Genomic DNA, 22,088 nt, shown 5'->3' with positions numbered 1-22,088 from the left:
AGTTCAGTTTCAAAGAGTACTTTATTTCTGTAAGTTTTTTTCTTAGTTAAGTAGTTTAGTACCCCTACCAAATAATACATCAAGTACATTTTTTCCTTAAAGCCAAGCTTAATATACTAGCAGGTGTCTCACTGCATAGCAGACACCATCAGACTCTGGTAGGCAATAACTCTTTGATCCTTTCAACAGTTACCTTTAGACTTCTAATGCAGATTGTTTTGCTACCATGCTGAAATTGCTGTTGCTGTATTTAAAAATGGAACCTCCTTCCTCTTTATGTTAATAGCTAATGGGTGAAGCTGAATTTAATAAGGCAAATGAACCTCCCAGTATAATAATTCTGATCTTTTAAAAGGGATTCCCAGCAAAGCAGGATGGAAATTTCCTTGAGTATAAATTTTTGACCTCTTTTATTTAGATACCCCATTCACAGTGGATTCACTGAGCTGCAATGCAGAAGAAGTATTAATTACAAAATTGTGTGTCTTACACTGGTTGGAGTTTCTTTTCTCACATTGAAATGAAAATGACAGGGCCATATTGATTTTGTTTGGATTACTTCTGATTTACTGGTCTCTTTCCTTAACAATAAGAAGCAGATAGAAGAAAGCAAGTAGTCCCACTGATTTAATGATGACTCTTTCCTCCTTCTTTCTCTTAATTTCTCTCATGTCTCAGCCTGGACAGAGAGCTGTTTAGGACATGGACTGGGTTCTGTCTGTATCATCTAAATGAATGTTACAATTTCAACACTATGGGTGAGATACTCTCAACATTGCCTTAATACTTCTCCCACTGAAATCAATGCTAAAAAACTCATCGACCCATATAACACCACAAATGTCAGTTCTACTGATCTGATTATTGTTATAAAAGATAGGAGTATTATGAATTACATTTTTTTTTTTTAAAAAGGAAAAAGTAAAATACTATAATTATGCTGGCATATTCAGCATCATTGGCTCTAGAGAAAATTAAAATTTATTTCTGTATATGGTTCCAGTATCACTCTTCCTGATTAGTAGTTATAGCTTGCTGTTCGCATATAATGATTTAATTGCAGATATGACATGTTGACAGTGGATGTTTTCCAGTTGCTGATGGTTGTAAGCATTGTATCACTCTTGTGTGTGAAAAAAATCTAAATGTACCTTTTGAAAATAAAGGGCTGAAATTTCAGCTGCTGTATGTTGATATGATTCCACAGACTTCATCTCTGTGATTTTATGCAATGACAGAGTTGCTATCCCAAAAAGAAAGCAAAATAAAAATACAGCTGAGATGAGTAGTTGCATGATGCATTTAAAGTACAATGAATACCTCTCAGGCTGTATTTAACTTTTATTTATATATTTATTTATTTTAATCTGGAAGCTAGCTAAGAAGTTGATGATACATTGGATATTTTAAACATGGTTCTTCTGAGTTAGATCAGTAAAATTATTGGGAACATGTAAATTGTTGCTTGCTGCTAAGAATTTCTACTTGCATAATGCACCCAGTAGCAAAAATACAGGCTGGATAAAATAGCAATTGAGAAAGTATGATTGTATAAGGAGCAGATAATTATTTTGTGTTATTATTTAAAAACAAAAGACAAAAATCAGTTGGAGATGGTTAAAAAAAAAAGTGAAAAGCAATTCTGTCTGCCAGGCCAGGACATCTTACAAGAACGCCACTTTTAGAAAGCAAAGAGACAGTTATAATTACTAATCATTTTAACATATGTTAGTCAAGGAATCTCTGTTTGGAAGAGATTCAACAGGTAGCTCCGCTAGTATGTGCAGAATTATTAGAAATAAGAAGGAAAAAAAGTAGCAGCAATATGTTTTGATTGTTCAAAGTTTTGTAAAATGCTAATTCAGAGTTTTGTTTTTAATTTCATGTAAACAAGGTTTAATCTGCATTCATACGAGGACAAGTGAAAGTTCGTTCAAATTTGCCGAAGGTGTGAATTGTAATTGGATTAGTTAAACCTTATAGCTGCATGCAGACACTTTCAAAACTGAAGCAGCTACTTCATCATGATGTTTTTAGTGTGACTCAAAGCCACTGAATTTAGTCAATTTCAGTTCTGAACCTCTCTATTATAAGGTTTAATGTAGGTTAACTAATTCACTGTAAAAAATAGCTTATTGATTAGGAATGTTAAAACCAACCATTAGTATGAAAAGAGCATCTGAACATCTCCATTTTAAAAGGCATTTCAAAATAAACTTTTCCTTGGAATATTTGAGGTCTGTTTATGGAGACCTCTATTTGATTGATCATCTTTCTAACAGTCTTCTAAAATCACCAGCATACTTCTTTCTTTCTGATATTTTTCATAATACTCAGTGCATAGTTTCATTATGCTCTAAGTACTTAACTAAGTACAGAAATTCAAACAAAACAAAACAAACAAACAGCAAAAAAGACCCACAGTGGATTCGATAGCCAGAACCTTAGAGCCTGTTTTCCACCTGAAGGAAATGTTTTTATTGTTTGCTCTAAATCTTAGGTCAGATACAGAAGTCAGGTATAAAAATGTTCAACAAGAACATACTGTAGGCTGAAGGGAAGATAATACGGATCCAGGAGTAGGAATAAAAGACAAAAGAGAAAGGTAGAGGCAACACTGCTGTTTCGTGAGCCTTGAGAAATAACGACATTCAGACTGTTGCTACAAAATATGTTGCTACTTTTTACTCACTCATCTCATGTAGCAGAATTTCCCATTTATCTTTAGGAGAAACAGTAAGTTATTCAATGCTAATCTGATTTAGATCTCAGCACCACTCATATAAGTCAGGGACAGTTGATTGGTTCAGTCAACCAATCAGCTTTACACTGATAAACTGAGAAAGGAATTTGGTCCTAGAAATGATGTTTCAGTTCCAAGTTACATATCTGAAGTCTCCCCTGAAAGAAAGATATATGTTTGAAGACTTATTCCCCCTGTACACTTTTGTAACTTCTTTGAATTTATCAGTAACTACCTTTTATTACTTGTGAGCATTATCATGTTTGGATGGTAGGGTAGTTCATTTTCTTGAAGCCAACAGGCTCAGTCCCTTGCAGTACAGGGAACTATGATTGCAAAAGGATAAAAGACTTCTTCCCTTAGAGTAATCTTCTTTTTACTTAAAAGAAGTCTAACACAATAAAGGGACAGCAAGCTTAATCAATACGTTACTGAAAACATCTTTCAAAATCCTTTAGCTTTTATTATTTTTTTTTTTCTAATTTCTAATACTGTTCAAACCATCTGCTTTACGTAATTCACGTAATAAATTCAAGTAATCAAATAATTTGAAATTATTTTGGGGGGAGGATTAAGATTACTATTTGACAGAACATTATATTACAGTCTAAATCTGTTAGGATTTTATTTTTGCTAGATCTTTGGTTGTGCAATAATTGGAATCTGTTTTCATGGAATGACAGATTTTGAATTTCTTCTTGGAATTTGATACTAAAAACTACTGGAATACGTGTCACAAAATCATATTGTCCAATTACATTTTTTTATTGATAGAGATGAAGGTATTCTGTGATTATTTTTGTGTGTGTGTGTGCGCGTTTGTTTAATTTTCATGTTGAGACACTGTGCCAGGACCAGTGAACTTTCTACTTTCCTCATGAGAAAGAAAACATTTAAAGACAGCATTACAGTGAGAAAGAAAGGGGGAGCTGTGGAAGAGCCCTCTAGAATCTTGGGTAGTTTTTTTCTTTTGACACATATGCTAGGGTTATAGCTGAAAGTTGGGAAAGTGGCTGAGGCTTCTCTCCATGCTCCAGAATACTCCAGTTGATGGAACAGCTTTTCTAGGTGATAGACATGCAATTTTGTGATGGGAAGAAGCCATGCAGCCAGATGGTTCTGGGCATATGTGTTTATGAGAAAGCTGCTTTAAGTCACTTTACCTCCTTTGGAGCTGTGCAGAGCAGAGCTTAGATTCAGGCAGCTGTGTTTTCAGTGTCATCTTCCTTTCATGTTCTGTGGATTGTATCTCTCTTCTCTTTGCTTTAGTTCTTTCCTATTCAATATAAAGGCAAAGACATGGTAAATATTCCTGCCCTGGAGAATTACAGTGAATGAGAATATATCTTCTCTCCTTTTGCAAGCTACTTAAGATTTAGATACGGGTCTCCAGCAGGAAAAATTGATTCTATTGCTGCTTGTTCCATCCTTATAACAGACAACCAGGGTATGGATGGATCTTTTGACTCCTATTTTAATATTTTGTGGAATGTACTTGATGCTGATATGTGTAAGCCTTTTCTTTTTTGAAGGTGAAGGACTATCCATGAAAGGTACTGCAAGATGGGCTGCTAATTTGGAAATGAAACTGGTGGTGTCCTTAGTTTAAAAGCAAAGTCTGGTATGACAGCACTTATTATAGAGATCTGTAAAGCAAGAATGGCTTGGAGAGAGTGGAGTAGGAAGCAGTAGTTCACTGTCTCTTCTAGAGCCAAAACTAGGGAGCAGCAGATGAAACCGACTGGCAGATGGTTGGAACAAAGGCATCTTCACACAATAGATCACTGAAGTGTGAAATGCTTTTTTATGAAGTATTGCAAATGCTCAACATTTTTTATGGGTTCAGAAAGTGACTGGTTAAATTCATGGAAGATAACTACTAAGTTCAAAGATACTAATTTGCTCACGATTCCTGTGCCGTGAAGTCCTAGATGCTGGGAGAGCATACTGGGGAAGTATTGCTGTGTGCTTGCCCTGTTTTTTACTCTTTCTAGGTATCCGCTACTGGTTATTGCTGAAAACAATATGCTGATAAATGAGGACTTTTGATGGGACTTCGTAGCTTTATGCTTTTGTGCCTGTAAAAACTGCACTCAGATTTTGAATTGCAATGTAGATTTACTATCAGAAACATGTTTAGATGCATACTGTCACTTAGGACTGCTTTTTCTGTAGTATACATTAGGTAAAATTCCCATTTTGAGAAATGTGTGTGGTCTAAATACAGCTTTAATGAAGCAATGAAAAAATGTACAGTCAAATTTTGTGGTACCAGGACTATACTCTTATGTTGTGTTTATCTTTGTATTTTCTTATTTCATGGTAAATGTTATGATTATTTTTATTTTCCTTAATATAAAAAACATGTTAGATTGGAAGATAATGAATTTTTAACCATGTATTAACTTTTTTAACCATATGAATTTTTACCTGTGTATTGTTAGCTAAAAAACAAAATAATAGGACAGAAGCATTTCATCCCTTTGTAGTCTCTGTGAATGTAAAAAGTAAATGTAAAATTTGATGTCTAATAGTAGAGTGGTTAACGAGTAAAGCATAAATCCTCAAGTGTTCCACCCATTTTATTTTGCTGTGTAATGATTCTGAAAACAACTCTCAGAAGAAACAAGACATGCAGTGTTTTCTAGCACCACTTAGAGTGTACATGTATATTTGTTGTTATTTATTTACCTCGTCCTACTTTTGTTTATTCCTGTTTTAGCTTTTTAATTTGCAATTCACAATTTCTTTAGCTTTGAAAGCTATTGAATATTTCACTCTGCCTCAGATGACTTTGTATTTTTAGACAAAATGGAAGCACAGTGTGCTGTAGGTGAAGCCTGTATTATATTGTTTTTTTTTTTTTTTTTTTTTTTTTTTTCCAAGTTATTCCCATGGCATTGTTAAGACTCGTACTGCATTTAGAGAGTCAGTGTTCTCTTTTAGCCTTCCTAGCCTGTGATTAAATGGGAGTTGCTGCCTGTTGTACTATGAGTTGGCTGACAAAAGCTAAATCTGTCACAGGTGCTACAATTTGTATATCAGAAAATTTGCTTTCCAAACACTAATTATTCCCAAAGTATCGTACTTCACACAAAGCACAGATAACGAAGTCAGCAAATTCGTCCCAGTTTTATCATTGTGCTGTAAATTAGTGTCTGTCTCCTGCCATTGTGTAAAGTGAAGATGGTGGAAATTCAAATGCAGTGTAACCCATTGATTTACAGTCTCTGATGTGTGTTTTTTCACTTAATTCTTCCAATCAAAATGCTGGAAATATATGTGATTCTAACACTCAATGCTGAATTTCACTTCTGTATTTGAATGAGCTGATGTTTAGGGACCCAGAAAGGTGGGAAACTAAGTGTTGTTTCTCCAGATGACTGTGAAAAAGAGAAGCATTTTTGGCCTGAACAGAGCAGACCCAACCTGGTCATATGCTTAACCTGTTAATTTCAGAAGTTAATTTAATATAATGGTAGCTTATCAGGCATTATATTTCTGGTTACCATGGGAGAAGAATGGACTCTCAGTCAGGTGAAACTGTGTCTGAATAAGTGAAAGCATTCAGTTTATAACTCCCTCAGACCTTCAGTTTTGTATGTAGTGAAAATAAATGTGTATACCTGTGCAAAAACAGAGTTTGGTTCCAGTCACCTCTTTTCCATTGTAGCATTCCACTGTGAAGGTGGAGAACCTTTGTGGTAATCTGTTAAAGCCTGAGTTGTCTGTAGTAAGTATTTTGACGTTGATGCATCAGGATTTCCCTAGATAAGAGTTTGTAGTTTTGATGATAGGCTATTTCTCAATTAAATCTGTTGTAATAAATCTAGCAATCATCAGGGTGGATCTAGAAGGAAAGACGTATGAGGAGCAGCTGAAATCCCTTGGTTTGCTCAGCCCAGAGCAGAGCAGGCTGAGGGGAGGCCTCATGGTGGTTCCCTCACGAGGGGAGCATAGGGGCAGGTGCTGAGCTCTGCTCTCTGGAGACAGTGATAGGACCCAAGGGAATGGCATGGAGTTGGGACAGGGGAGGGTCAGGCTGGGTGTTAGGGAAAGATTCTGCACTGAGAGGGTGGTCGGGCACTGGGACAGGTGCCCCAGGGTGATGGTCACAGCACTGAGCCTGCCAGAGTTCAGGAGGCTTTTGGACAATGCTGTCAGACACATGGTCTGATTTTTGTGTGATCCTGTGTGGAAGCCAGGAGTTGGATTTTTTGATCCTTGTGTGTCCTTCCAACTCAAGGTATTCTATAATTCCATGATCTGCAAATAATTAATTAAAAAGAATAACCACCACCATCACCTAAGAGTGAAAGGATTCTCTTTACTTGCAGTATACAGTAGAGGAGGAGTTTGAGTGCATTCATATGAAAATGTAATGAAGCCTTTACAGTTATGAAGATCTACAGATCTCCAAACTTTGGGATCTTTTTATAAGATGTAATACTTTTCTGTAATCACCCTAGGCCAGCTGCACACACACTGGCTTGTTGATCCTTGTTGGGTCCCTTCCAGTTCAGGTTATTCTGTGATCCTGTGTTTCTATGAAATTTTTCACACCAGACACGGGATGTCCTTATTCAAATAGCAAGTGGAACTATTTTTCAGAAGCTTCTCCTCTCATTGTAAGAATTGCCTAGGAATCCATACTGAGATTAGAGAATTATTTTAAAAGTATATTCAAAATATTTAGTTTATAGATTAATTTACACAGAAAAAGAACGTTGAATGCTGTAAGTGAAAATTCTTAGCAATATTTTTTGCATTGTAAACTAGCTTAAGAAACTGTTTATTTACTTCCTTAGGATGAACATACTGTATATTTCTAGATTTCTGACAAATGCAAACATTAATGTGATTTAACTTATACTAGCAATGATTCACAGCTCTAGTTGTTTGGCTTGTGTATAGTAATACTGATTTGTATTTTTATTTTATTTCTGTAGGACTATTTAACCATTCACAAGTATGGCAATGCAGCCAGAAATGATCTCTGGAACACATTGTCAAAGGTAAAACGCTTTAATCTATTGCACTGAGGGAGAAGCAAGAATTTACTGTAGTGTTTTCTTGGCAAGGTTAGGACTGAATAGAGCATAATGAGATCTTCAGGCCCCAGAGCAAATTTAAACATTAATACAAAGAAATTCCATTTGAGTTAACAGTCGCAACACTGATATATATATATATATATATTTATTTTTTTTTTCTTCTCCCCACTATTTCAGTTCTTTGTTATGTTAGAGTATATTTCCTTGTTTGTGCTATGTGACTGATGTGCAGTAAAAACTATTTTGTGGAATTTGCTATGATTGACTGTAGTGGCAGCAGGCTGAGGCCCATAAGCTAGAAGGCACACGGAAGTGCTCTGCTTTGGTGTCTACATCAAGTGTGTTTGTGATTTTGTGTGGAGTTATGATTCATGTGAAGGACAAAACTATTAAATCTTTAAAGTTTGGTCTGAACAGGTAGCTATTACTGTACCGTTTTCAGAGAATAATGGTTTCTGTGTCCATGCTCCCTTTTGTTGCTACAACAAAGTTTGAGTTTGTAGGCCCAGGTCCAGGAATCTGCAAGGGCAGAGTTTAATTTTCAAAAGAGTGAGCCAATAATGCCTGAATTCATTACCTACAGAGCTAGTCTGGGCACATCAGAATAGAGACAAAGTATTAGCCAATATAGAGGACAGTAAGGGAGTTTCAGCGCAAGTACCAGCTCAAGCCATATATAAACATGGCAATCTAATTGTAATCATTGACACCAAAGCTGGGATTCAGCTGGAGGTCAAGACATCTGCGTTTATATAGATAAGTAGGTATCTGTGTATAAGCTCCGGTTTAGTTGGTCTGGATTCAGTTACATGTTCATAGATGTATAATAATATCTGCCTTAAGGTGTTGTACCAGACTTCCAGCTACAACATGAGATATTTGTGTCTGCTGTAGCTCCACCAGCTCTGTGAGGATGTGTTGAATATTGCAGGACAACTGACGCTTGCTGGATAGGAACAACTGGAGTCCCAAAATGTAGTCAATATAGTCAGCAGAGTATAGAGAGTAATCCAATTGACTAGCCACTAGATGATGAGCCTCAACCATCAGCTGCCTTAAGATGAGCCCAAACCACTGACTGTCGACTAGGGACTTGGGATAGTTGTTCAAATATAGGCAGCTAGTGCCAGTTTCGGTGCTGTAGGGTGTTTTAGATGTCCAGTTAGGGGCAGTAGATTTGATCCAAGTTTTATGGGAAAATCTGTGCCCTTCTGGACTAGCAGGTCAGGATCAAAGGACATTAGCTGCTTATGAGTGGGCAACTGAACTGAACCTTATGTTTGCACTGACGTAAGAGTTGAGATGTGCAATATTCATTTAGGCTCTTAAATCTCTGTCTTAATTTGAAGTTGAATGTCACTGCAAAAGTCTTTCTTACTTCTTGCTTCTCACCTGGTAGCCTTCTCTGTTAAAACCTTTGTAGTAGGGCTTGGCTATGGGAAGAGAGAGGGATCAACACACTCTTGAAAGAACAGCAGAACCCACAGCTAATAAAATGAAAATGAGACTTCATTCTGGGTCATAAACACTAGGGCTATACTGGATACTCAAATATATTGTTAAGGCTAATAATTCTGTTTTCCTCACCTGTAAGCACATGTGTTGCCTGCCGCTTTGCTCCTAATGCATTGCGATTGCAGCTTCAGTTCTGAAGACTTCTTGCTGGGTTCTGCTTGTATTCATCAGAGGTTCATTCATCTGTGATCTAGGGCTGTTCAGCGGCTAGACACATTTCTGTTGCTGAATAGCAAATGATGTCTGTCATTCTCATATCCAGTCTCACCTCCCATGAAGCCATAGATTCTTTTTTTGTTTCAGATGAAATTCCACCTGTAAACCAGCCTTTTATTGACATACTGTGTCAAATACGGACACATTAATCCTACAGTGTTGTGACGTGCAGTTTTTGAAGGAGCTGGGGATATCATTGTATATATGGTCTCACTTTAGACACAAGGGACAATATTTTCAAATAACCAGACATTTGATTTTCAGAACAAAGAAACTCTGTACTTTCAGAAATCAGGCCTTTGAACATAACATGCCTTATTGCAGGTACCCTAAATCAACTAACACTGTTGAGTTTTTTTTTTCTTTTTTTTTTAACATTTGCTGGACAAGAATACCTTTTGGAAACAGCCACACAGTATTTCTGTGACACTTGTAAAGACCCTGAAAAACAGGTTGTTTCTTCCTTTACAATGAAAATGCTTGAATGATTTGGAAAACCTGACTTCATGGCTTGTGTCTCTGGCAAGATTGCTTGATGTTTGTTTTTAAGATACGCAGAGGCTGTTGGTATAATTATGTAGTATGTGTGTATACACCAGGTGTAAACATGGTTGTGTGTACATGCTTGGTAGTTATTGAAACCTCTAAAAAAAATTACACTCTTCTGGGATAAAAAAAAAAAAAAAAAGTTTTACTTGTTGGATTGTGACATTGCTTCGACATACTAAAACTTTTCTTTTTTCTTGAAGGCTTTAAAAAGGGTTGGAAAATCTGTAAATATCCAAGAAGTAATGGATCAGTGGACACTACAGATGGGTTATCCTGTTATCACTATCTTGGGAAATGAAACTACGGACAATGTCATAGTAATCTCCCAAGAGCGTTTTGTTTATGATAGTGATGCTAAAACCAAGGATCCTGACTTTGGAGACAACAGGTACTTACATTTCTCAATGAATATCTTTCAAGAGGCTGTAGCTGTTAAGTGCTTCATGTGTGTATTTTTATGGTTTCTGCCTCCGTAGAACCAGTAGCATGTGGTGAGCCTTCCATTTGAATGTTAGTAAAGATTAAGCAAGTTAAAAGAACAAAATCATTAGAGTAATAGAACTAGATAAAGCTTTAGTGTGCCCATTTGCACTGTGGCACCTTTCTCTCTGACTTTTATGCAGTCTTATGTCATGCATCTGTTTCCTCTTCGTTTCTTTTGATTTTGGCACACTCCATGAAGTAACTTGCAATGGGGTTGAAAGGTCTGATAGTTTAAGTGATTATTTGGAGTGGACCTCTCCATGCTCATACGTTAAGTTGGCAGATGTAACCATGTATCAGATAAATCACTTGACTTGGGAAGCAGTCGAGATCTGAACTGGACCCCTGTACGAGGCAGGGGGTTCTAGTAGTTCCATTTTGAAGCTAGCTGAAATGGTCCTGTAGGAACTGTTCCACTGACTGAAATCAGTAGGCACTTACACACCTCTGGCCCCATTCTTTTTCCACTTCCTATGTCAATTCCTTGCCACTCACACCTGACTCCGTACAATTCCTTTGTCCCAGAGACAAGCTGAGATTCCTCACTGATGCTGGGGAATCCTCACCTTGTTTAAAGCAGTTTTGATGTCATATTATAAGGCCAAACACATAGAGCTGATTTTAGAGAATTACAGTTCAGCCTTAGAAGCTTCAGTGTTCACACCTCTTGCTTACTGGGAAAGAAGGCATGCTCTTAACCTTGACTTCTTCATGTTTGTAGCATAGATTTAAATCATTAAAATGTAAAATTTAGTACTGGATTTGGATTGACACGTCTAAAGTTCATAGAATATTCCTATTGAGGAATGCCTAAAAATATAATTAAGTTTATTGGTAAATGTTTATAAATTAGTTATTGTTTTTTAGAACATGAATATTCTAGAACTCAAACATGACACAGCAAATTGTTTTCCTGGCTGTACTGGAACAACCTGGTATGGTATTAAGCATAGGTTTAAATCCTGGGCTGAAGTAAGTTCCTTTGTGAATGGAATATAAAACAAGTGACTGTGGACTACTGGATATGTTCATGACTCATAGTTTAGTGCAGTGTAAGAGTGATTCTTTCTTATTCACTTAAAAATTTCTTTTGTGCACCTGCATATACCCATATAAAATACAAGTGGATTTTACTACTCTGTAAAAGAAGGATTACTGGTTTTTGATTGCTTAAAACAGAGACGTTAAGACTTAGAAGTAGTGTGGAGACTTTCTCAAATAGATTTGTGAGGTATTCAGTATTGATTGCAGTAACAACTACTGTAATTCAAAAGTCAAGACTTCTGGGTGTGAAAGTGTTTTGTAAAGTGGAATATTAGGGGTGAGAAGTAGACTCTTAATAGTTTATTTTCATATATGAATTACAGAATTACAACTGTTCCTGCAGATCATGGAATCATAGAATAGCTCAGGTTGGACGGGACCTTAAAGACCACCTGGTTCCATCCCCCTGACATGGGCAGGGATGCCACCCACTAGATCAGGTTGCTCAGGCTCTCATCCAACTTGGTCCTGAACACCTCCAGGGATGGAGCATTCATAGCTTCTCTGGGCAACCTGTTCCACTGCCTTACCACCATCAGAGTGAAGAATTTCCTCCTAGCCTGTAATCTAAATCTCCCGTCTTTTAGTTTAAAACCATTCCCCCTTGTCCTGCCATTATTTGTCTAAGCAAAAAGTTGCCCTCCATCTGTGGGTATGTGGAAGGATAGTGTTCTGCACCAACAGGTCAAGGTACACTCGCTTTCTTAGGAAATCTTGCCTACAAATTGTATTACAATAAGTTCTAAACATTGGAAGTGAGATTTAGTGCTATATAGAGAACAGAAAAAGATATCAGAATTGGCTCTGCTGAGAGTTTACTGTCCAAGCAGACAATACAATACATAAGTGTTTCTCCTCTGTCAAGTGTATTTCCTGCTCTCTTCCCTCTTTTGTTTTTCTTTGTGCTTCCATGATGTTTTCACCACAAATAAGGGAATCTGCTTGCTTAAGGAAGGCTTTGCAGGTGGGAAGTTTACTATAGCCAGTTAGATGGTGGAGCTAGTTTGCTACTTTACAGTTAGTTATTTGAAAGTTGTGTTAAGTAAGTATAAATACCAAAGAGCAGGAGCTGTACACTCTTAGGAAAAGGTGAAACTTGCCTATGTTTTTCACCTTTCACAAGTAACCCACCAATTTATATTACAGTCCTATGGCTTAGATATAAATTACAGTCTAGGGTGTTAGAACAATGAGCATGCCTTTTGTTGGTGTACTGCCCGCAGGCACATGTAGCTTTATATGCACAATGGCTTTGTGTCATTAAATGTCCTTTCCTACCATCAAATTAAGTAGAAAAACAAGATTGACACACTGAAAACGAATGTAATCTTTCTGTCGCAAATAGCTTTTTTTATTTTTTTTTCTTTCTTTTTTCCTTTTCCTTTTCCTTTTATTTTTTTTTTCTTTTTTTCTTTTTTTTTCCTTTTTGTTTCTTTTTGTTTCTCTTTTCTTCTTTTTGTTGTTGTTGTTGTTGTTGTATGTTTGTTTTCTTATTGCCTTTTTCTCATTGAAAAAGTCGCCATTGCTTCAATTCCTGTGAAAACATTAGACAGGGAAAGTCACATTAATGGGATGCCGTCTGATAATTCATGATCCATTACTCCACTTGGTTTTTAACATTGAAAGAGCTGGAGTTTATGTGACATGATAAAAGGGGCCAGTTTTTCTACAAGTACACAAAGTGGGGCACTAACTGGTATTGAAACAAGACTTTGATGGATGCTCAGTGCAGCATTCTGGCCAGGAAGCTGGGGGTTCAGTGAGGCTGAATAACACTGGTGGGAGGCACAGAGGCTGCAGGCTTCTGGGGTGCTAAGTATCAATGGTGTAATTCACAGTCCAGTAGAGTCGGTGTTCATTTCCTCTGAGTGACCTGTGAATTTGGCCTGAAGATGCATGACTCCCTGGGGAGCTGTAGCCAGCACTGCAAGCAGAAAGGAGCAAACGGCATTTATGCCACATATGAGGTCCTGCTTTTGCAGGGCAAGTAACGTTAGCTTCCTTAGGATAGTTTATCTCTGAATTAATCATGGTTATAGTTTAAACACTGTAAATAGTAGAGCTGACACAACAAATGTATGTGTCCAGGCCTTTCCAGGAGTTTATCATCTAAACAGACACCATGATATGCACTGGAAGGCTCAGGGAAATGAGGAAGGGCTCTGTGTGCATCTGCCACACAATCATCTGTTATCCAGAGGTGGGGCTGTAGTTTAGCATTGCACAGCAATATATGTCAGTACTGTTACCTTCAAAGTGATGAGAAGTTAAAGCTGCTGTTCAGATCCTGTCGAGGGATATTTAACTTTGCTTTCCTTTAGAAAGTCAGTTTACAGTAGATATTTCAGATGGATCTGCATAAGAAATGGAAATAAAGAGGGAAACAAACATTTCAGAATCATTCGACGTTTATAAAATCTCTTTGCTTTTCTGTATGCTATATAATTATGAAGCAATTAACTGTTAAAAATGAAATGCAAAGTAGTGCATTTCAGTTTTTTCTTGAAAATCAGCAACAAGCAGATTTTTCTGAGTGACAAATGGTTAAAGTAAAAACTGTTGACAAGTTTGACAGTGGTTTACTCCTAGTCTGTTACTATAAATGACTTTAATTTTACTGCAAAAGAGAATTATTACATATACATTTTCCCACTTCATGTACAATTGGACTCATTGTCACCCCATAACTGCAGAAAAATATGTTACAAGGTCCATGTGTACATATCTATTTTGATTTATTTGTGTGCATAGAATTGACTGTATGGCATTTCAAGCTCTAAGGTTTGGCCTGGAATTACAGAAGGCATATTGTTTCACTTCTTTGCAAACTGCACATAGATTTTTCTTGATGCTCATGCCTTTACATGATCCATACTTCTCATTTATGAGAGAATAAAGCTAACAATGACAGACACCATTTCTAGGAATGCTGTTCCTCAGAAGGGCCAAAATCACTGGGCTTTGATTTAAATGTCAAAACCTGCGGTCGGTATAATGATTCAGTAGCAATTTCAGCTTATCCAAGCTGAAGTTTAAGCTGCTATAACAACTCTGTAGTTCATATTCTACTTCTGAGTAGCAATCCTTTAGTTATGTGTAGGTTCAATCCTGCACTCATGTACACCTCTCTGAGAATGCATTATGCTCTTACATCACATAAGGCTAGAGGGGATGAGGTGAAATTCCATCTGACAGGGTTCAGTGGGTTTCCCTCCTGACAGAGAAAATGATGATTTTAAGGCACCAGTCTCATCCATCATTACAGGAATGGCTCAAAGATATGACAAGAAATCTTATAAAAAATAATCTGTGGTCTAGACAATGAACTAATCAGTTTTGATGAAATCCATAAACCATTTATATGCTGTATTGAAGAGCAGACCAAAGCTTTCTGATTATGGATATAAGTTTTGCCTTTTAAAAATATGCAGAGCCTGTCTCTTCAAAAGTGGAGAAATAACTTTTCCAATATTATCAGAATAATTAAGTTCATGTTGCTGAGGTAATATTAACTTGTATAGGGTTCTTATCATGCACACAGCTTCTGTAGCCAATCTTTGCTTGTTCGTGATAAGATCCTAAAGGGAAATGTCTTGCTAGACACTGAACAGAGCTAGCTGTGAGGAAAGAGAAAAAGGGAAAGGTACAAACTGGGATATGGCTAGGGTATTCATACGTGCTGGAGCATGGTAATCCTTGGTACCTTTCTTCATGTGGTTGGAAAAAGGAAAATTCAGTGGAATGGTGCAAGACAGGGACATGACCAACAAAACTAGAGCTGTATGGACTCATGAGTGTAGTAGTAGCATGTAGTAACAACAACAGCTGAAAGGCTTTACAAATGACAGCAGAGCTGCTTAGCAGTCACTCCACTTCAAGATGAATGATTAACTGCAGAATTTATTTCTCTTCAAGTCTCTTCTGAATTTCCTACACAAAGCTCATTTATGCAGGCTTTGCAGGAAAAGGGCTGTGCTTGTCCCTTTACTGATAATTATTTGAATGGTAAAAGCACACCTGCATTTGGATGTTATCACAAGTATTCTTACCTATAAGGTATGACATTATTGCTTGAGCAGCAATGGAGAAATTACTCTGTCCACTTATCAGCTGGGGGGCTGGTTAAACCTAAGCCAAAATGTTAGGAGCACGAGGGGTATGCTATGTATCGTTAAGATCATACAACAATCATGGAATAATGTGGTAAATGTAGTATTAATTATGTTATATAAAAGAGCAGTAGAACAGATGAAGTTGTTCCATAAGCTGAGGAGAAAGGGCTAATTCATTTACCTAATATTTTGTATGTGATAGACAGACCTCCCACCTCTGGGAAATGTTCTCCAATCTTCCATTGCCTCATGTCCTTCGAGTGTTTTCTTGTTGCGTCTTTCATTTTTACTATACCTGAAAGATTAGGCTTGTATCAGCATTTCTACTAGAAACCACTTATGTGTCTACCCAGGGTCTCAAAGTGGTACCCTGGTTCATCGTGACTGACCTGAGTGTCTCTATATCAGGTATCATAACGATGAAGGGAATGGGGCCTTAGGAGAGGAAGGTACTTATGTAGTAGACCCAGAGGAAATGGAGTTCTCAAGAATAAGATTAAAAAATCAACAGTCCTTGTGAAGCACAGAACTGCCTATGAACACAGACATTGATTTAACCAGTTTTTTTTGCTGGCCAAGCAGAGACATGAAAATACATGTTTTTGCAGAAGAGTGAGAAAGTATGAGGAACTCCTCTTTATGTGTACACTGGGGATATATATCCTGAGGGGACAGCTCTATGACACCAGTAGATCTTGTCCTTCAGTATGTTTAAGGACAGTCTTTAACCCCAGCAGCCTGACAGAGGGCAGACTCCAAACTAGCAGACAGAAGCACTGCTTCTCTAAGGGGGGACCTGGAGGAACCCTGCCTGCCTCAGTTGCCTGCAGAAGTATAGCTGGGGTTGTCAGAAGGTGGTAGTTGCTAGCCCAATACTTGTGCCTCATGCTCTGTCTACTGCAAAATGTTTTGTTTGTTTGTTTTCTTTTCTGTGGAAGTCACTGAAGAGTGCTGTCTTTTGTCTTGCCTTTTTACTTTTTGGAGGCTCTTCTGATTGTAGCATTATTATTAAATCAGACTAGGGAATGCTCTTAAAATTTGTTCCTGCATATTTCTGTGCTTATGTCTCTTCAGCGACATTTTGCTGCTGGCAAAGATCTCAGAAATGCCAATTTAATTTAACACTTTATTTCCAAAACCATTTCACAGCTTCTGTTTGTGAGAAACGCTTCTCAGTAGGCAAACTTCCAGGCTGCTCTGGTGTGTAGGATATGGGCAACTTTCAGTGTTATAATTTCCAGGATGCTAAAGAAGATAAAATTGGTTCATCGTGTCATTGCTTCCTGTGCGGTGGCAGCACTCATATCCTGACAGAAGTTAGGCTGACAGTGAAAAGCTGCTGCTTTTCACTGCTTATTTTATTATCGCTGTAGACTATGTCACTTTCCTCATCTTATTTGCTTCTACTAACTCTCAGGAATTCCTAGGTACCCAAACTAGTTAATTAACCCACATTAATTAATTAGATCAGTTTCATGGTGAGAGAAGAAGCATGTGCCTGAGTGCAACAGCACTGTGTTTTAATTCAGAGCAAGGTGGGGAGGTGAAGTGGAGACTCAGGGTGGCGGTGCCAGTGGGGAGCTGCCCACGATGCAAGAGGAGGAAAAGGTACTGCAGTATAGCAAGGTGCATGCAGGCAGGAGCAGGAGCCTGGAGCATTGAAATGGTGGAGCTGCATAGACAAATGAAGAGAATTGGGGAAAATGAGATGAAGGAAATGGAGAGAACCAGGGAAACAAAGGTGGTGAAGATGGGGCTTTAGTGAAGTAAAGAGCAGATTGGGGAAAGCAGGGACAGTATTGGAAAGGTAATAGGAGGGATGAAGGTGGATAAACGTCATATTTTGTTGGCTTTGTAAAATCAGTGATGTAGATTCCCCTTTGTAGACCAGAGGATGAAATTACTTATATGCTTCCTTTTTTTACTACTTCTTCCTTTTGCATTCTTATGGAAAAAAATAATCCATTACTGCCAATGTATCTCTGTGTTTGAGCCTTTAGGGTCAATAACAGAATCTCAGGTTTTATAGAGAAGATATTTTGGTGGGAGGCTCTTAGGGAAACACAGAGGAAGCAGAAACTATTTTAGGAATTGTATTTTAATCTTGGTTAAATTCAAAGTATTCTGAGGAAAAATCAAAACTGAACATTCGAATACACTAAAAATTGGCTGTAAGTATCTAAGAGCATATTGAAGGACCATAGACATAGCTTAAATGCTACTTATATTCCTGTGGCTGAGTAGAGGCATCACAGGGAGTACCAGTCCTCAGCCCGTTAAACATCCTTCCACTTGTAATTATACTCAGACTAATCTCAGATCTGCACTCTATATGCACTTGAGTAAGGTACAGCTCAGAGAGAGGGGTTTACACAATCAGCATCACATGTGCAATTCTGTAATTGGTGCAAGACAGGACACAGGATGCTGGAGAGAGACATTAAGGGCCTTTATTGGAGGGTAAAGAGGCAGCTGTTGGAGTAGACACTTAACACTGCTTAAAACCAACTTCTTTCTATCCATCTCTGACTGAGCACCCAAAATTACTTGTCACTTCCAAAAACAAAGTCTTTTGTGTTCTAGTGTAAAAAGGTAATGTTAGGTGGGGAGGAGAAAGCATTTACTGAGAGAAAATTTGTCGTACTTGTTCTTTGCCCACAACATTTTTCTAAATTCAGCAAGGTACTCTGCTAGCACCGATGCTGAAATGAGTCAGTTTTAAAGAGCTCCATAATATTTATAACCACCTCGATTGTAATTTATTTTTGTATGAAATTTTAAGATAAAATTAGAGAACTTCATTCACTAATCAGATAATTATAATCAGATAATGCTATATTATTTTCAGGCAATTCATTTTTTTTTTCTTTTCAAATTGGATAATTTAAATTAAATTAACTCATTTAAATTACCTTGACTCTACCCTTAAAAAAGCTATCAGACCAAAGGACCGTGGAGTTTATGTGGGCTGGCTGAAGATACACAGCTGTTTTCTAACAGAATATGCCTGCTGTCATCATAAGGCAATCCCACAGTGCAGGGAAACACATGGGCTCTTTCATGAGTGCTGCTGTTAAGGGCATTGAAACCTTTCCTTATGTCTGGGAATTAGTGGTTTAATTGCACTGGTGAGGGAATTATATTTGGCTTAAAACATGAGAATTTAAGTTATTTTTCTTGTTCCAGCTCTGGTACTTATTTACAGCTGAAAATCATTCCAAGGATTCTGATAACGTACAGGAAGAGTCAGGTCTATGGCAGAATAAATGAAAACCACAAAATCTGCATCTCTAATATGTTGCTGTTAAACATCACTAATCTGGCTACGGATTAATTATATTGTCAATAATTGTATTAAAATACATACTCTCCTGTGCTTCCAGCAATACTGTATTGTCACTGAAAAGCCTCTGCCTTCCATATTTTTGCATTTAGATACTTACACAGAAAAAAAAGCAAAAAAACCCCACACAATCCATGATCTATCCTAGAAATAGTTTCTCTTAGAAACAACAATCAAGCCTTATTTTACAATGTACTAGTATGATTGCCTTTTTAAACATGCATTTCTAAATGAAATCATACATAATAGAATATATAAAATTAGCATCTGGATTGTGGCAGAATTGCAAATAAAGAGGTTTACCATCAGAAGTAAGTCTTCTCAGAAGCGCTAGCATCTTTCAAGACTAGAATATAAACTTCCCATTTGCCCTGTCATGCAGTTCTAAATATTTCTCCAACTTACAAAGATTATCTGTAGTTGCCTCCATGTAGGTAGTTAAGTAAAATTTATTTAAAATGATAATAGGCCCACAATTTTGGATACCTTCCAAATGCCCAAGTCTTCCTTCCCCCTGAAATAGATACTAGGAGGATCCAGCCACACATCTAATCAGAACCTTTGAAAATTGCTTGCAAAGTAGATGAGTCAGTCCATTGGGAATTTCTCTTTCTAACAGACTGAACCATTTGACAAACTGATTTCTGGTCATCTTACAGGCAGCTATGATTTCCACATCTAATAAAATTCAAAACTTGTGGTACACTCCAAAAAGTGAGTTCTGTAACTCTTCTGAGCTCAGAGAGTGGAGGAGCCCACTCAGATCCATCAAGGCAGCACTCTGCTTTGCAGCCAGTATCCCTTGCTTTTGAAACGGGACTGGAAATGCCTCTGCCTAGTGTAGCACAAGATAATCTTGGAGTAAACACTTCCACAATCATTTTCATTCAATCTTTTTCTAATTGGAAAAGTATCCCAAGCTTAGCACCATGTTTTCCTCATTTTGCTCAAGTCCAAGAAACCGTTGATGAGCGTCCCGTAGTTAGTGTGGTGTGGCATACTTACCACGTCCCGCTCTTCTAATTTCCACACTGACAGGTGGAATTTTTCTGTCTGTTGGAATTCTGGAAGTCCCATCTATCTCAGACACTGACAGGACCTCTCCAGTTAATAAAACCTATGTGCTGTCCTTTCTGAATTCAAGTTGGCTTATTGCAACATCTTATTTGATTAAAAAGTCTGCTGCTGTCTGCTTTTTCGTTGCACTTGTAGGGGAATCCATCTTAATTAGCTACTTTTACCAGTGTTTTTCACCAGTTTCTCATTTTTTCTCTGAATATAAAATTAACATCGGCTATATCCAGATGACCAGTAGATATGTTCCAAGCTGTATTCAGTTGTCTCTGTTACTTCAAGTTGTTGTCCTTTATGTGTTTTTCATCTTGTATTTGTCTTTCCAATAAAGTTAGCGATATCTTCCCTTCCTATCTGCCTTCATCTGTGCTGACAGAATTCTTGGAATCCCTTGACACTCCGGTGCAATGTAGGAGGTGTAATGCTTGTGTGAGTGGGAATAAAAATTTTTTCTGTTGTGTTGTGCCTCTGGGCACAGCCTGCAATTACTTTGCTGGCACATATTAAATCTAATGAAATCTCTGTTTTTTTCAGTCTTGTGAGAATGATATTCACAACATGATTGTGTCGTCAGCTCCTTATCCATTAAACAGAACTAACACTCTGTAGAATCACACTTAATAAAAGTATGTGATTTCCTGTGATATTCACACAAGCTTCCCCTGGAACTTGAAATACTCTTTGCTGAATGAGATACTATACTGTATAACAACCTGGTAAAATCTCTATGATGCTTTTAAATTGCCTTTTGCAACACTATCTGTCTAGAAAGTATGTTTTACAAAAATTTACCCTGGCACTGCCGAGTTCTGCTTTACGTATAATATCTTTCTATATACCGAAGCTCAAAAGCTGTTATGCTGTTGAACAACTTGTTTCCCACTTACCACTTTACCACTGCTTGTGCTCTTACCCTAGGAATAAATGCCTCCAGGTATCACAGCAACAAGACTTGTAATTCCATAGATTAGTTGAATGCACTTTCAGGTTTTCTGTAAACAATGTATCTTTGAACCATCCATTATCTTAGTATTCAAAATGCACTGAAAACTGAGGCCTTCTTTTGCATTGCTAGCAGAAAGAACAATAGTCTTGGCAAGTAGAAGAAACGAGAGATTTCTACTCTCTTTTTACTGCCCTGATTTAGTGTCCGAACTTCACACTATTCTTTAGTTAGATCACAAGTTACCAACTCAGCACTGCTCACCCAAGCATCTTGTCTTTGTGTACATGAAACCTGAGCATTCTCCATTCTGGAGGGCTGAGAAAAGGAAACTAATGCCAAGGTGACTTTGCTCCTCTTTTCCTCAGCTTCAGCCACTCTGGATGTACCACTTCTGTCTTTAACTGAAGTGACAGGGTAAGCATTTTGGATATTAAGATCTGGTGGTTTAAACAAGGAGAGAGGAGTCTTATCCGGGCAGTTTTACTCTTGGATTTTCTTTTTAACCTTTTTTACTCCTAAATTATTTTTATGCCTTGCTTTGTCTCTGTGTCAAATAGCTTTAATCATATCCTTCAGCTTTAGATTGTGATGTTCTCAAAATACTTTACAAAGATTAGTAAGTGTTGCAGATGAGCAAGAAATGGATTCCCATCCCACAGAAATTTTCAGCATATCAAAACATTCTGATCAGGACAAAAAATGAAGCAAAAATTGGGGAAAAAATGGTTTTGAGAATTCATTTTAATTCTGTCATTTCAGTATCTTACATTTCAGTTTCAATTTAACTTGCCCCATTAATTAACTTGTATTTCAAGCCAAGATTCATTTTGAATCAGCAAACTGGAAGTTTTTATTTAAAATAGTAATTATAGCATGTTTCAGCAGTGTCTAAAACTATGCTGAAGCCTTCTATTTCTTTTGAAATGCTTAGTTTAAAAAATTTTGCCATTTTCAGTTAAAAATGTAAAAATACCTTTGGGAAAACTCCCATTTACTTATGAAAGGTGTA

At 37.3% G+C, this 22,088-nt stretch overlaps 1 protein-coding gene across 1 annotated transcript in view; it reads left to right on the top strand.

Moving 5' to 3' along the window:
• TRHDE (thyrotropin releasing hormone degrading enzyme) overlaps positions 1–22,088 on the top strand; it is a gene marked incomplete at its 3' end in the record, with an annotated part of 202,467 nt that overhangs the window by 126,821 nt on the left and 53,558 nt on the right. The window contains exons 8-9 of the mRNA XM_082784741.1: positions 7,693–7,758; positions 10,278–10,465. Of these exons, the coding sequence (XP_082640867.1) occupies positions 7,693–7,758; positions 10,278–10,465 (254 nt within the window). The remainder of the gene's footprint in view (positions 1–7,692; positions 7,759–10,277; positions 10,466–22,088) is intronic.

The sequence above is a fragment of the Aythya marila genome (genome assembly GCF_965140915.1).
Source record: "Aythya marila genome assembly, chromosome: 1".
NCBI lineage: Eukaryota > Metazoa > Chordata > Aves > Anseriformes > Anatidae > Aythya > Aythya marila.
This window is presented reverse-complemented; position numbering and strand designations above follow the sequence as displayed.